At 40.2% G+C, this 14875-nt stretch overlaps 1 protein-coding gene across 3 annotated transcripts in view; it reads left to right on the forward strand.

Moving 5' to 3' along the window:
- The first annotated feature begins 8966 nt into the window (after positions 1-8966).
- Positions 8967-14875, forward strand: part of LOC120538721 (CLK4-associating serine/arginine rich protein) — a 78675-nt gene continuing 72766 nt past the window's right edge. The window contains exon 1 of one of the 3 annotated variants that reach the window (XM_039768140.1): positions 8967-9090. Coding sequence is in view for 2 of the 3 variants with exons in the window: in XM_039768141.1 (XP_039624075.1) it covers positions 9358-9431 (74 nt within the window). In the remaining variant the exon portion in view is untranslated. The other 2 variants (XM_039768141.1, XM_039768139.1) reach the window with 2 other exon arrangements.

The raw sequence follows: 14875 nt of genomic DNA on the forward strand, positions 1-14875 counted from the left end.
AGCCTGTTTTTCAGTAATTCTTACTTTCATCATTAGTTTTTATGTTAACTGCTTGTTTTGAATAAATTAACCTGTGTTAATCAAGTTGATCTTCAATGGGTTTCAATGGCATAAATAAGCGTTGTTACACATGAGTGCCCGACGAACACTTTTGCCAGGTTCTGATAAGGTATGCAGTTACCCTCCAAGACATGACGGGGCTCTGATGCTAACCATATCATCTCTTTTCTCCTACTTAGCCCCGAGAAGCTGCCCAAGCAGGGCATGCCGGTCAGAACCCCACTCAGTTAAACCACACCCCTTCCGGTGGTGATGGTATAAATTCAAGGACTCCAGGAAGATGGAATCTCAGTTGGAAGAACTACGCTCCTCATGATCCAGACACTGACCTGCGCTGAATATTCTGAGAAGCCATTGAGCCTTGAGAGGCAGTTGTTATGCCTGTTTGCTGTTTTGTTCCATTATTTTAGCAGTAAATGAGTTGACCCAGTTAGTTCCCCAACTTCTCTTTGGTTCTCCGCTTCTTTGTTTGTCTTCCATGGTATCTTATAAGTTTTGAAAGTGGTGGAAGGAGAAGTTCTGGAAGTATGCTTTTGATGTTTATGTGTAATTTGAAATTTTCAAATCAAACAGTCTTCTTGATTTACAAGGTCACTTAATACATCTAATGATATTTAGGTGTTTAGCCCTTTTTGGTTAGGGTTTTGATGGCTTCTCCTGTCCTTTAAGCATTTCCTAGAATAGATAGATAGATCAGGGGCATAACAACATGGCCAGAATCTGTGGATCAGTGGGCTGACCTGAATTAAGGGTGATGTGTTTAGGGGTACTTATGTAGTCCAATGCAAAGCCATTTTAAGTTTTATATGTTAGTACAGGATGAGCATCCCTAATTCTAAATGCCTGGCACCAGAATGATTTCGGATATTTTCACGAGTTTAGAATATACATAATGAGATCTTGGGGATGGGACCCAAATCTAAGCATGAAATGTATTTCAGTTTCATATACACCTTATACACATAATCTGAATGTAACTTTTCACGTTATTTTGTGCATGACACACAGCTTGTGCACAGTAGCATCAGCAGAAATCCTGTATTGGCTATTAAACAACAGAAACAACAAACGATGGCAGCTTTTCACGCTCCCTCTAAAATTTTGTGTTATGATTAATAGGTTACGGTGCACAGAAAAGAAGCAAAAAACACCAAGAGTGATGCACGTATGTCTGTCTGATAATAAACTGGTGCCATCAGAATGTTAGAGGTTGTGTTACCTCTAAGCTACGCCATGGCAGTATCTATCTATCTATATTACGAAGGCGAACAGAATGTCAGGTTATATAGCGCCCTGATGTGTGGAGTACAAGTCACAGGAGGCTCTGCTGAAGCTTTATAACACACTGGTGAGGCCTCATCTAGAGTACTGTGTGCAGTTTTGGTCTCCAGGCTACAAAAAGGACATAACAGCGCTAGAAAAGGTCCAGAGAAGAGCAACTAGGATGATTCCAGGGCTACAGGGGATGAGTTATGAGGAAAGATTAAAAGAGCTGAGCCTTTACAGTTTAAACAAAAGAAGATTAAGAGAAGACCTGAGTGAAGTGTTTAAAATTAATGAAGGGAATTAGTGCAGTGGATCCAGACGGTGACTTTAACATGAGTTCATCAAGAACATGGGGACACAGTTGGAAACTTGTTAAGGGTAAATTTCACACAAACATTAGGAAGTTTTTCTTTACACAAAGAACAACAGACACTTGGAATAAGAGACCAAGCCGTGTGGTAGACAGTAAGACTTTAGAGACTTTCAAAACTCAACTTGATGGTTTTTTGGAAGAAATAAGTGGATAGGACTGGCGAGCTTTGCTGGGCTGAATGGCCCATTCTTGTCTAGATCTATCTATCTATCTATCTATCTATCTATCTATCTATCTATCTATCTATCTATCTATCTATCTATCTATCTATCTATCTATCTATCTAACCAGCTGGCTGCTTTCTCATTTACATCTTACTGCTAATAAGGAGCCATTAAAACTTTAAAATTAAATTATGCTGGCAAAGCTAATTAGTGAACAGGCTCTGGCTAGAGTTGTACTCAAAATATTTTAACTTATTCTGATGAAAAAATCTGTACACTATCTGCAAAAAAAGGGCATGTTTTTGCACTACATGGAAGAAATTAACAAATGATGGGTACCTTTTAGTAATGCAAAACAGGTTTTAAATAATCATTTCTAATGAACGATCTCACTGAATGTATTCTTTAATAATATATTAGGGTTTAAGGAACTTATGGCATACAAACCTCCGATAGAAAGAAACAGCACTCTAAACATATAAAGGCAGTGTTCAGAGTTCTGATATGAACAGTTTCATCTTAAAATGTAACAGCAAAGTATTGTTTATCATTAAATTTAACTACAGTTTTATTTAGAAGTCAAAGAATTTTAGAAAAAGCAAAGGTAAAAATTTACAGTAAATAACAGACACTACCTATAAACTCTGGTTTTCTGCTCCATTTGCCACTGAATCTCTGCCTGTGGATTGATGCTTTAAGAGTTATCATTACAAATAGTAATTGTTATATTGATATATACAGTGTAAATAATATAAAGTTTCGACTCTAATCTTGTGAAGCTGAACCGACGACTTCAAACAACTCTCCAAGGCCATACCAGCCCGAGATTTAGCTCTGACTCTTGCATATAAAGTCAGAAAAATAAACAGGATGAGTACAGGCAGGGGTGGGGCAAGAGTGCCACTGTCACCACACCACCCCCTAGCCAATTGTACATAGGCTTTGAGATGAGTGGGCGGAGCAATGACAAGTGGCTCTTTATTATGCTGTTTATTTTGAATATTTGGGGGTGTGGTAAATGTCAGTGATATGGAATCCCATTTCCATAGGAAGGTAATTCACATAGAAATGCCCCCCTTATTTTTAAGAACTCTCCCAATCTTTCCTCTCATCAAACTCTTCCTTCATATTTTTCCTCCCATGTTCTTGTGCCTATATTTATCAAGCATCGCAGAATTACTCTAAGGTATTTCACTAAAATGCTGACTAGGATAAGAATCTGACTTGCCCCAAAGTTGGACAGAGTTGGACAGATTTATGAAGCATCCACCCATTTCAAAGGAGGAGTAGGAATTCATGTTTGAGACTGAATGATGTATTTGTTAGTTATGGTAATTGTACTATGGAAATCCATGATATCGTATATGGTGAACCACAAGGACCTACTGTTATTTTTTTCAATCTACATGCTTCCATTTGGTCTGATTATCTCAAAATACAAGGTAAGCTATCACAGCTATGTAGATGACACACTGCTTTATTTATCAATAGTGTTTGAATACCCTGATGCTCTTGGCTCTCTGATCCAATGTCTTATCAGTATTTCCAAATGGATGAGTAGTAACTTTCCCAAACTAAATGAGGAAAAAACAGAAATCTTAGTGATCGGCAAATATGGAAATAGTGAGGGTATTAGAACAACAACAACATTTATTTATATAGCACATTTTCATACAACTGATGTAGCTCAAAGTGCTTTACATGATGAAGAAAGAGAAAAAAGATTAAATAAATAAGAATTAAAATAAGACAAAACTCATTAACATAGAATAAAAGTATGGTCCGATGCCCAAAACTGCAGATGGCTGGAGAAAAAATAAAATCTGCAGGGGTTCCAGGCCATGAGACCACCCAGTCACCTCTAGGCATTCTAGCTAACATAAATGATCAGTCCTCATTGTATTTAGGGTTCTCATGGAAGGACTTGATGATGGCGGTCATGTGGACTTCTGGCCTTTAATCCATCAATGTAGGGACATCACGGTGCTTTGATCAGGTGGAGGTGGTGCAGATCAACACCACAGAAAACCAGAAAAAGAACAGAAAAGAAAGTAGGGTTTAGTACGGATTTTGGAGCCACCATGAATAGTAATGATAATTAATTGATTATACAGAGCATCAGGATTAAACTAAGATGAAGTTATGAGAAAGCCATGTTAAAGTAATGTGTTTTTATAACTTTTTTAAAGTGCTTCACTGTATCAGCCTGGCAAATTTCTATCGGTTAGCTATTCCTTATTTTAGGTGCATAACAGCAGAAGGCCGCCTCACCACTTCTTTTAAGTTTAGCTCTTGGAATTCTAAGCAGACACTGAAATAATTAGAAATACACTTGATCATTTAGGTTTAAAAGTCAAGGTGAAAGTAAGGAACTTCAGGGTAATCATGGACTTTCACCTAAACTTTAAAACTGAACCCTAACCAGATTACTAGGTGTGAATTTTTTCACTTAAGGAACATTGCAAAAGTTAGACCTCTCATAACATTACAAGATGCTGAAAAATTAATCCAGACCTTTGTTTTTAGTCAGCTAGATTTCCATAATGTACTCCTAACAGGACTACCTAATAAAGACATCAGTCTGCTACAATTAGTGTAGAATGCAGCTGCATTCTAGCCGTAACTAGAAAATGTTACATCTCACCAGTTTTAATATTGTTACATTGGTTACCTGTGTCATTTAGAACTGACTTTAAAATACTACTAATGGTGTATAAAGCTTTAAGTAATCTCGCTTCTTCCTATATTTTGGAAATCCTATTCTCCAAGTTCTAACCTTATATCTCCTAATAGTGGTCTGCTTATCATTCCAAGAGCCAAGCTTTAAAAAAATGGTGAGGTGGCCTTTTGCTGTTATGAACCTAAAATCTGGAATACTTTAAAAATAGAAATTCATCAGACTAATACTGTGGAACATTTAAATAAAAACTGCTAAAGAACCCATTTTCTTAATCTGCCTTTTTTGTAGTTACATTTTAGTTGTACTCCTAATAGACTGGTCTCTGCTTTTCTGTTTTCTTTTCCGGTTCTTCTGAGGTGGCGTTTTAACACACCTGACCGAGGTGCGGCGCAGCCACCTGTGATGGGGGAATGAATGTGGGTGCCTCAGCTGTCCACGAGACCTCACTGGATCGAATCCTGTCAGGCAAAGCCTGGAAACCATGAGGAATGACTTAAGCACATTTATGTTAGGCAGAATGCCTAGTGGTGGCTGAGTGGTCTATTGGCATTAAAACCGTGCAGATTTTGTTTTGTTTTTTTTTTTCAAGCTGACTAGAGTTTTTTTGTTTGTTTGTTTGTTTTTAATGTCATCCAGGCCATCTAACCTTATTACCATAGTCACCTTTAGAGACATACATCATGAATTGTACCACACAAAAGTGGCCCAATCCCATGACGTTGCAAAGAATGTACATGAACCTGCTGAAACGGACACAGAGATGTATTGATGCACAAGGAGATCATTTTCAGCCATCTTCTGTAAATGTAGGTGCCAAATTTGATCATTATTCTCTTCATCACGTAATGTAGTCGACTCAGTGGACGGGGGCAACTTTTTAGTGGACGACCCTGTATATAAGGAAGCTACCCTTTTACAAATTATACAGTATATCTACTAGCTGTGTAACCCCATGCTGTAAAAGAAACTACTGAAATCATCAGAAATACAATTGAAATGTAGAGTCGGAGGTTTCGTTCAGCGGATGTGCTCGCCCCCCATTGTCTATCAGAAGGCTTAGCGAGTTTCTCTCTCGTTTTGTCTTTCGTCGGCCGTTTTACTTTGGCAACAGCGTTGCTTTCTTTCAGCTTCATGCTGTAGTCTTGCACTTCTTTCTTCTTCCGACTTGTTATCTTGGGGCCGCCTTGCTGGCTTTTTGAGCTTCCTGCTGTAGCCTCGCACTTCCGGGCCGGATAGACAGACACACACGCGTAGACATTTATATATAAGACTAGCTGTGTAAACCTGCACTGTGAAAAGCTTGGGCTCCTAGAAACTACTGAAATCGTCAGAGATATAATTGAAATGTAGAGTCAGCGGTTTCATTTTGCGGATGTGCTCAGCCCCATTGTCTATCAGAAGGCTTAGCGAGTTTCTCTCTGGTTTGTCTTTCGTTGGCAGTTTCACTTTCATCGCTTTATTTCAGCTTCATGCTGCAGCCTTGCACTTCTTTCTTCTTCCGACTCGTTAACTTGGGGCCACCTTGCTGGCTCTTTGAGTTTCATGCTGTAGCCTCGCACTTCTGGGCCGGACAGACAGATACACACACTTCCACGCGTAGACATTTATATATAAGACAGCTGTGTAAGTCAGGCTCCTAGAAACTATTGAAATCGTCAGAAAAAAAATTGAAAAGCAGAGTCGGCGGTTTCGTTTTGTGGACCTGCTCACCCCCCCCCCTTGTCTGTCAGCGACTAAGCGAGTTTCTCTCTTGTTTTGTCTTTTGTCGGAGGTTTTACTTTGGCAACAGCGTTGCTTTCTTTCAACTTCATGCTGTAGTCTTGCACAAACCTTTAATGGCTTATTTTGGTCTTAAACAGCTGCATTCATTGTTTTATTTGCTGACTACATCTTACCTGAAGAAGGGACCTGAGTTGCTTCAAAACCCAGCATATTGTAATCTTTCTTACTGAGACTTGGATCCTTCTGCGCCCTATGGCACATTGGGCAGCAAGTGACCTCCAGTTGTCTCTGTCGTTGGCAAGACTGAAATCAAGTTCCGCAAGATTTTCTTGAAGGGTTCAACGCCAAGTCAAGCGAGGCCAACCTCTCTTCCGTTTTCCACCTGGTGGTATCCATTTCATAGCAATGCTGGCATGTCGGTCTCCTGGCAATCGGAATACATGGCCTGTAAGCCGCATTCAATGATTTCTCATGATATTTCTTAAAGCAGCAATCCTCCTTCTTCTTTGTACTTCTGCATTTGTGATGTTATCACGATAGGTGATACCCAGAATTTGCGGTAGGCATTTATGATGGAAGACGTTTAGCTTCCTGGTGATTTGATTTGTAACTTTCCAGGTTTCACTGGCTTAGATTGTCATTGGGATAATGATAGCTTGGTATAGTCGAACTTTAGTGTTCAACGTGATGGCCTTTGATTTCCAAAATGTGCTCATCCTTTGAAAAGCTCCTACCGCCTTCCTAATTCTGTAACCGACGTCCGCATCTACAACACCGTCCCTGGAAAAAACACTGCCAAGATACGTAAACTTCTCCACCTGCTCACCAAGTTGATGGTCCACCAGAATCTGCATACTGTCCACTGTGTTGTTGATTGCCATCACTTTTGTTTTGTCCCTGTTGATAACCAGGCCCACCTTTGCGGCCTCCATATATAAGTTTGTTGTCATGTCCTGTAGATATTATGATGATACCAGCAAAGCAATGTCATCGGCAAAGTCGAGGTCTGTTAGATGCCGCTATGGTGTCCACGGGATGCCAAACCTGATGCCATCCATTGCATAACATAATCAATGACTAAAAGAAACAAGAAAGGTGATAGAATGCATCCTTGTCTAACACCTGTTGCGATGTTAAAGAAGTCTGCAACGCCCGCATCTGTTCGCACGCAGCATTGGGAGTTCAGGTAAAGGTTCTTGAAGATGTCAATAAACTGTTTGGGTACGCCGTATGAACTAACTAGTAACATCTACTGTAATCTTTCTAGTTAGCCAATAAAAGGTGTTATTTTGCTTAACTCCTTATTAGCAATAACATGCAAATAAAAAAGCAGTTCTCCGTCTAGCTCACTCCCATTGGTATCTGTGTGTATTCATCATGCACTTTTTGGTTTAATAAAATACTTATGTTGTCCTGTTTGCTTCATCAGGTTGTGATCTTCAGCTCTCTGTGGATCAGTTTGCAGCTGAGTGTGAAGGTGCTGGGATGGGAATCAGCACCTCCAAATCCGAGACCATGGTCCTCAGCCGGAAAAGGGTGGAGTGCCATCTCAGGGTTGGAGCGAGATCCTGCCCCAAGTGGAGGAGTTCAAGTATCTTGGGGTCTTGTTCACGGGTGAGGGAAGAATGGAGCGTGAGATCGACAGGTGGATTGGTCTGGCGTCCGCAGTGATGCGGGGTCTGCATCGGTCTGTCATGGTGAAAAAGGCACTGAGGGGTAACGCAAAGCTCTCAATTTGCCAGTCGATCTATGTTCCTACCCTCACCTATGGTCATGAGCTTATGGGTAGTGACCGAAAGAACGAGATTGCAAATACAAATGGCTGAATTGAGTTTCCCCCGCAGGGTATCTGGGCTTTCCCTTAAAGATAGGGTGAGAAGCTCAGTTATCGGGGAGGAGCTCAGAGTAGAGCTGCTACTCCTCCTCATCGTGGCTCGGGCATCTCATTAGGATGCCTCCTGGACACCTCCCTGGTGAGGTGTTCCGTGCACGTCTACCCGGGAGGAGGCCCTGAGGAAGACCCAGGACACGCTGGAGGGACTATGTCTCCTGGTTGGCCTGGGAAGGCCTCGGGATTCCCCCGGAAGAGCTAGAAGAAGTGGCCGGGGAGAGGGAAGTCTGGGTATCTCTGTTCAAGCTGCTGCCCCCGCGACCCGATCTCGGATAAGCGGAAGAGGATGGATGGACTTAGAAGAAAACTGAAGAGAAAGTGAAGAACTGAAAATTACTCATCTGTTTTAGGCTTAAAAATATTTGGATGATATGCTTAAAAAGGAAAAAAAATTACAATATAAGAATGACCTGACATTTAGTTAATTAAAACACTAACAAGTCATTATATTAAGTATGATTAGTTGTTGGCAAGGATTGATTTCTAGTTAAGCAACTGGGGTTTGAACAAAACCTGCAGCCACAGTGTCCCTCCAAAACTGACGTTGAATAGTCTTGATGTATGGATTAGATGTAGAATTCATAACCGTGGATATTGTTAAAATGTATTGACCCCTTTTTTATTTCGATTTTTTAAAAAAAATGTTAAGGCAATAAATGATTTTTTTAGGGACATCTGTCGAGTCTTTTTTTAATGCCAAGGTTTTGCACGTTTAGCAGAATTTCTAGACGGATCCCCGACTGCGCGCGCACGTTTTGCAGAATTTCTAGGCGGGTTAATGACTCGAGTGACGTCATCGATCGCGGCAAAGGCTGTCGGGATAGTGGCGGAAGAATGGTGGACGTGCTGGAGGAGTTTGGCCAGCCGTTCGTATAGAAGAGCAACCCGACGCTGAGTTGATTGTTGTGTTGAGAGTTCGACGCTCCCGCAGCAGGTAGTGAGTGCAGCCGGGTAGGGAAAGGGAGGGGGGGGAAGGAAGCCGCTCAGGTTCCAGAAGACAGCGGAGTGGAGTGCGAGAAAATAAAAGCAGGGAGCGTCGAGAGAAGGCGGCCCGCGAGTGCACGGGCCGAACTGTGGACTTCATTGACGTGCTTAGCGTGAGGAAAAAAGAAGAAGGAGGACCCCCTTGGGCGTTTCATGCTTGTGTGCGAGTGGACGGTAGAGTGTTAATGGAGAAGGGGCGTGTAGGCGCCATGAGTGAATGATGGAAACAGCACCTCGGAGATCCACGGGTCGTGCTCGTCGTGGAGGCGGTGGCGTCGGAATGTCTTGCGGGTAGGTGCTCAGCGAGGTGGGGGGGAAATGGGGGCGCAAAATATTTGTGTCGGACCTTTTCACGCCATCGTCATCATTTGACTAATGTTTGGGTCGAGTTCAAAAATCGGCGAGTATTTGGACGCTATTTTCCTTAAATTTTGCATTAAAACGCCCTTGGCAGGTAGAGAGACGACTTTGTATCTGCGATTCCAGACCCATGCTTAACGAGCTGTTTTTTCTGTCCAAGTTTTAACGTATTACAAATTAGAGAATAATGGTGGGTTGCCTGTTTGTGTATTTGGATCACTGTCGGGTAAACTGTCTCGCTTAGGTTCACACTGAGGGTGTCCCTGTTGGGGTGAAAATTGCATACTTTTCGTTTCATTTACATTTCTTTGCCTAGCAGGTGCATTATTCAAAGTGACTTGCAAAAGACGTCAACATGATCAAGTATCATAGATAGATAATTATTCCCCAAGGGGAAATTCACATTCTCCAACAGCAGCATACTGATGAAAAATAGTAATTAAAAAGTGATAAAATCGCAATGCAAGCTAAAAAATGCAAGGTGGAGAGTGCGTGGCAGGTACAACAGTCTATAATCTTTTATAGTGTTAACGTTTTCCACCACCAGTTCTTTGGTCTTGCTGGTGTTCAGGTGTAGGTGGTTTGAGTCGCACCATTTAACAAAGTCCTTGATTAGGTTCTTATACTCCTCCTCCTGCCCACACCTGATGCAGCCCGCGATAGCAGTGTTGTCAGTGAACTTTTGCACGTGGCAGGACTCCGAGTTGTATTGGAAGTCCGATATATATAGGCTGAACAGGACCAGAGAAAGTCCAGGCCCCTGTGTAGGTCGGGGGACAAGTGTAATAGGACAAGGTTACAAAATTGATCATTACAAGCGAAGAGGACAGTAAAATACAAGTGAGTTACAAGTCACATATTTACAAAACCTAACACCCAGTTTGGTAGAAATTAACCAAACGAGAGTTTTCAAATGCTTCTTGAAAAACTTTGGAGAGTCTGAGTTTTTAAATGGGGGTGGGCAGCTCATTCACCAGCCAGGAGCTACACACGAAGAAAGTCTGGACTGAGATTTTATACCTCAGAGGTGGTATCAGCAGCTGTGAATGATTGAAAAGGAACATGGGACATTGCACGTGTCTCCATATATATAGTACCACTCTGTAGGCAAGTATCAAAGATAAGATTTGAACATATTTCTTGCCGCTACAAGAAGCCAGTATAAGGATCTGAAGAGAGGAGTGACATAAGCCCATCTTGGTTGACGGAACACCGGACTTGCCGCTGTGTTTTGAATTATCTACAGTGACTTGGTGACACATGTGGGTGCTCCTGCCAGCAGGAAATTATGGTAGTCCAGCCATGACAAAAGCAGAGCTGTGCTGCATATTTTGTCTGTTATGCACATATGAGTAACATATGTATAAAGTAAATCTGCATGACTGAGAGACTATAGTAACATGGTTTCACCATCTGTTTCCACAGCCCCAGGTAGCCTTTTTCAACTATTGCAATGCACCAGTGGTCCTCAATCACGGTCCTGGAGGGCAGCAGGTTTTTGCTCCAACCCAGCTGCTTAATAAGAAGCATTTATTACTCAAGTAACACTTCAGGTTCACTTTAGTTGTCTCGCTCGTTAAGATTTTTGAACCCTTTTTGCTTATTGTAGTCTTGGTTTTTAATTGCTCCTAATTAGCAATGACATGCAAAAGACAAGAGACCAGCAGTTTTCCATTTACACCTGTGTGTATTTATCATGCACTATTGGGTTTAATTAAATACTTGGAAGGAAAGTGAAGAGAAAAATGTGAAGGACTGAATTTCTCATCCATTTTAGCCTTCAAATCATTTGGATGATATCCTTAGAAAGGGGAAGAAAATCTAGGATATGAGAATTGCCTGATAGAGCAGAGTTAAAACACTAATAAGCCATGACATTAAATTATTAGCAAGAATTGCTTTCTAATTAAGCAACCGGGTTAGAACAAAAACCTGCAGCGACTGCCGCCCTCAAGGATTGTGATTGAGGACCCCTGCAATACACCCTCGTTTTACCTTCTGTTTAAAACAGTTAACTAATTTCTAGCATATTCAACTCAAATGGCATTTTTGTCCATTTTCTGCTACTTTAATTTAACTGGCTATAACTTTATCACCCTTTACTCAATGTTCACGCTGTACCCTTCAAAATAAAAGTAAGAAATTTCTGTCTTAGCTGCACTCTTAGTTATGTTGTACACGCGTTACAGCAGAATAAATTGTACAATTCACCTAAAATGCACTCTGGCGATTATTAATTTCTCAACAAGATTCCAAAAGCTAAAATGTTAATGAATAGGTTTAGATCAACCAGAAAAAAAAAATACAAAACATCTAATTGTTTCCAGTTTTACTGTTTTGAAGCAGTACAAAAAGCAGGATTCCTTTTTCTCTGCTTTTACTGTTTTTAAATAAGTACCAATGGCATACATAATCCATTACTGAAGACCCATGGCCTCTGTATCATTCTTAAGGGCTGGTCTTACCCTGTCAGAATATATGTAGCAGGTTAACTTATAGTGCATATCCAAGTTATAACACAATTGCAGCAAGATTCAAAAACATTCACATAAAAACCGTCTGAAATACAAAGTAGAATGTAGATTTGTTTGAAAGTTAAAGAACTCTTCTCATTTTAGTAGATGATAGTCTGTCAGTGAAATTGAAGGCAGTTGAATCAGTATGTTTCCAAAAACCTTGGGTGGCAAGTGTTGGTTTAATTTTGCACTTTGGTCATCCTGGGGGGTACACTGATGTTGGGGTATGCAGTATGGCGTTTTAACAGCAAAACACCTAACTTTATTATAGCAGGGATTAAGCAAATGATTACATTCAGGTGCTTTAAAAGTCTGCATAATTTTTCCATTCAAACCTTGTGTCAAAAACAACAGGGTTCAGTTTAAAGGGTTCATTTTTCTCCTACTTAAGACAGTTAACTTATTTCTAGATTAGTCTTGAGCACTATTCAAATCAAACTGAATCATTCCATTTATGTAGCACAGATGTCTGTAAAGTCAGTCATTCAGATTTTTGTTCCAATCCGATTGCTTAAATGGATTCCAGTCCTTGACAATAATCAATCTTATTTAATTCTATGGCTTGTTAGTGTTTTCATTTTGCCATGTCAGGTCATTATTATTCATATTGTAGATTTATTTTTCATTTCCAGGGATATCGTCCAGTTGATTTGTTGCCTGATGTAGATTAGAACACAAGTTTTACAAATGAACGGAAACCATTCAGTCTATCAAGCTCATTTCTTTAGCTAATGGTTAGTGTCCCAAAATCTCATTCAGATACTTAAAGGTTGTCAGGGATTCTGCTTCAACTCCATATGTCAGTACTTTGTTCCAGACTGTCACAAATCTTTTTGTAAAGAGCTGCTTCCTGGCTTCAGTCTTAAATGCTCTTTCTCCCTAATTTCCACTGGTGTCCTTGAGAATGTGACTTACCATTAAGTAGAGAGACTTCTGCTGGATCAGCTTTAGCAGTGCCTATGAGGACTTTGAAGACCTGTGTTAGGCCTCCATGCCATCTCCTCTGCTCGAGACTAAATAGGGTTAATTCTCCGAGTGTCCTAAGTACGGCATGTCCTTAAGTGCTGGGAAGCACTTGGTTGTTCTCCTCTGCTCAGCTTCAAGTGTTTGCTCTGTCTTTCTTGTAGTGTGGTGACCAGAACGCCATACAATGCTCCAGATGTAGTCTTGCTAGTTTATTTTATAGTCTAAGCACAATGTCTTTTGTGGTTCTCAGTCCTCTCTTGACCGGTGTTTCCTCTGTCGGGTGCGTTCCTGTAAAGCCTGCCTCTTGGAATCTAATTTCAAGGTGCTTTACTTGTCTCCTGCCCACTTTTATATTCCTGTCTTTGAAGGCGACTCTCTGTGTGCCTCCTACGCCTTTAATCCTCCTTGTGTGTCTCACACTCGCCCTTCCTCTTTTGATTGCGTCACCAAATCCAGACTGACCCATCAGATTTCTCTGAGGGACAGTATTAGCACACCAACCTTAACATTTTATTATACAGCACATACAGAGCAGTTAAAATGGTGTTTGTAGCTGTTTTAAGACTGAAGTAAGCAATTAAGGGTGTTAAATCTTTCCAATCAAGACAGGTATAATGAAGTGTATAATAATGTTGCTTCTAAGGTGCACGATTATGACAGAATTAACAATTGATGATTATTGCCTTTAATTTTATAAATGCAATTATTAATTTTAATTAAGATCAGTACAGCGAAATGCATTTTGTCATACTAACTGCATATGTACTGTATTCTGCATACATGCAGTAAAGTTAGAACCATTATTTTTCAAGGAACCTCATAGTTAATGGGAAATTGTTAAATTGTGGATTTGATGAAAAATAAGTAATTTAGTGTTTTTCTTTTTTTTCCCAATAGATGCCACATACTTATTTGTGTCACTGTTTTTGTAATACAGTAAATTGTACATAAATCTGAAAACATTTAAGTATAAAGCAAATGTTTCCCCACCCCGTCACCCAGTAAATGTTACTTCTTAAAAACCAGCAATCACAATCACTCCCACAAAAATATAAGATGTGGGAATTATTAAACTCGGGAATGTTAAGCATTAATGAAGAAGTAAAGATAAACCCAACCTGATTTTTCTGTTATACAGGTATGTAAACACATTAAGTGTATTAATGTGTAGCAAGGTCAAGGAATATTTAGCTAGGATCACACTGTTGGATGCTGCTCTCAGAACACTGGTGTCTTGTCCAAACTCTGTCCTTGAGCAGCTGTGTCCAGGTCCTTGAGAAAAGTGTTGTGAGGAAAGGCTCACCAATTTAAAGAAAGCAGCACTGTAACCATATGCTTTTCAGTGTAAATTCTTCAATCAATATAACGTAATTTTTTGATCACACATGTTTCCAGATGTGTTGTGTAAAGCAACACTTGTTTCAGATCCAATTTAATTTGGAATAAAGTAAAGGCAATGCAACTTCTGACATATCTGTTGCCCTGGAGTATCGGTCATTTCTTCGTTGTGCACGGTATTAATCAGAGCCTTGTCTTTTGATCAGTTAACTGCAATAGCTTCTTTTATTTGAATTCGCTCTCGATAGCCTACTGGATAAGGAACTGCGTTAAAGCACAAGCAGGTAATTCTTAGGTCAGCAACACAGATAACCAACATTACTAGAACGTGGCGCTGCTAGCTTTTGTTTCTTGTACTCTTCCCCAATGAACAGTGTCGCTGAATTTTAAAAGGTTGCATTAAAGTTTGCTTGCAGTACTTAAGCTGTTTTATTAATTTGCTTTTCTGATCAGCATTGTTGCTATTGAAAGCAAAATAATTTCAAATTATAGGCAATTTTATGTATTTTGGAATTAAAACTTATAGAAAGTGTCAGGTCAGCATTATGTCTTAGT

Source organism: Polypterus senegalus, chromosome 11 (assembly GCF_016835505.1).
Source record: "Polypterus senegalus isolate Bchr_013 chromosome 11, ASM1683550v1, whole genome shotgun sequence".
NCBI lineage: Eukaryota > Metazoa > Chordata > Cladistia > Polypteriformes > Polypteridae > Polypterus > Polypterus senegalus.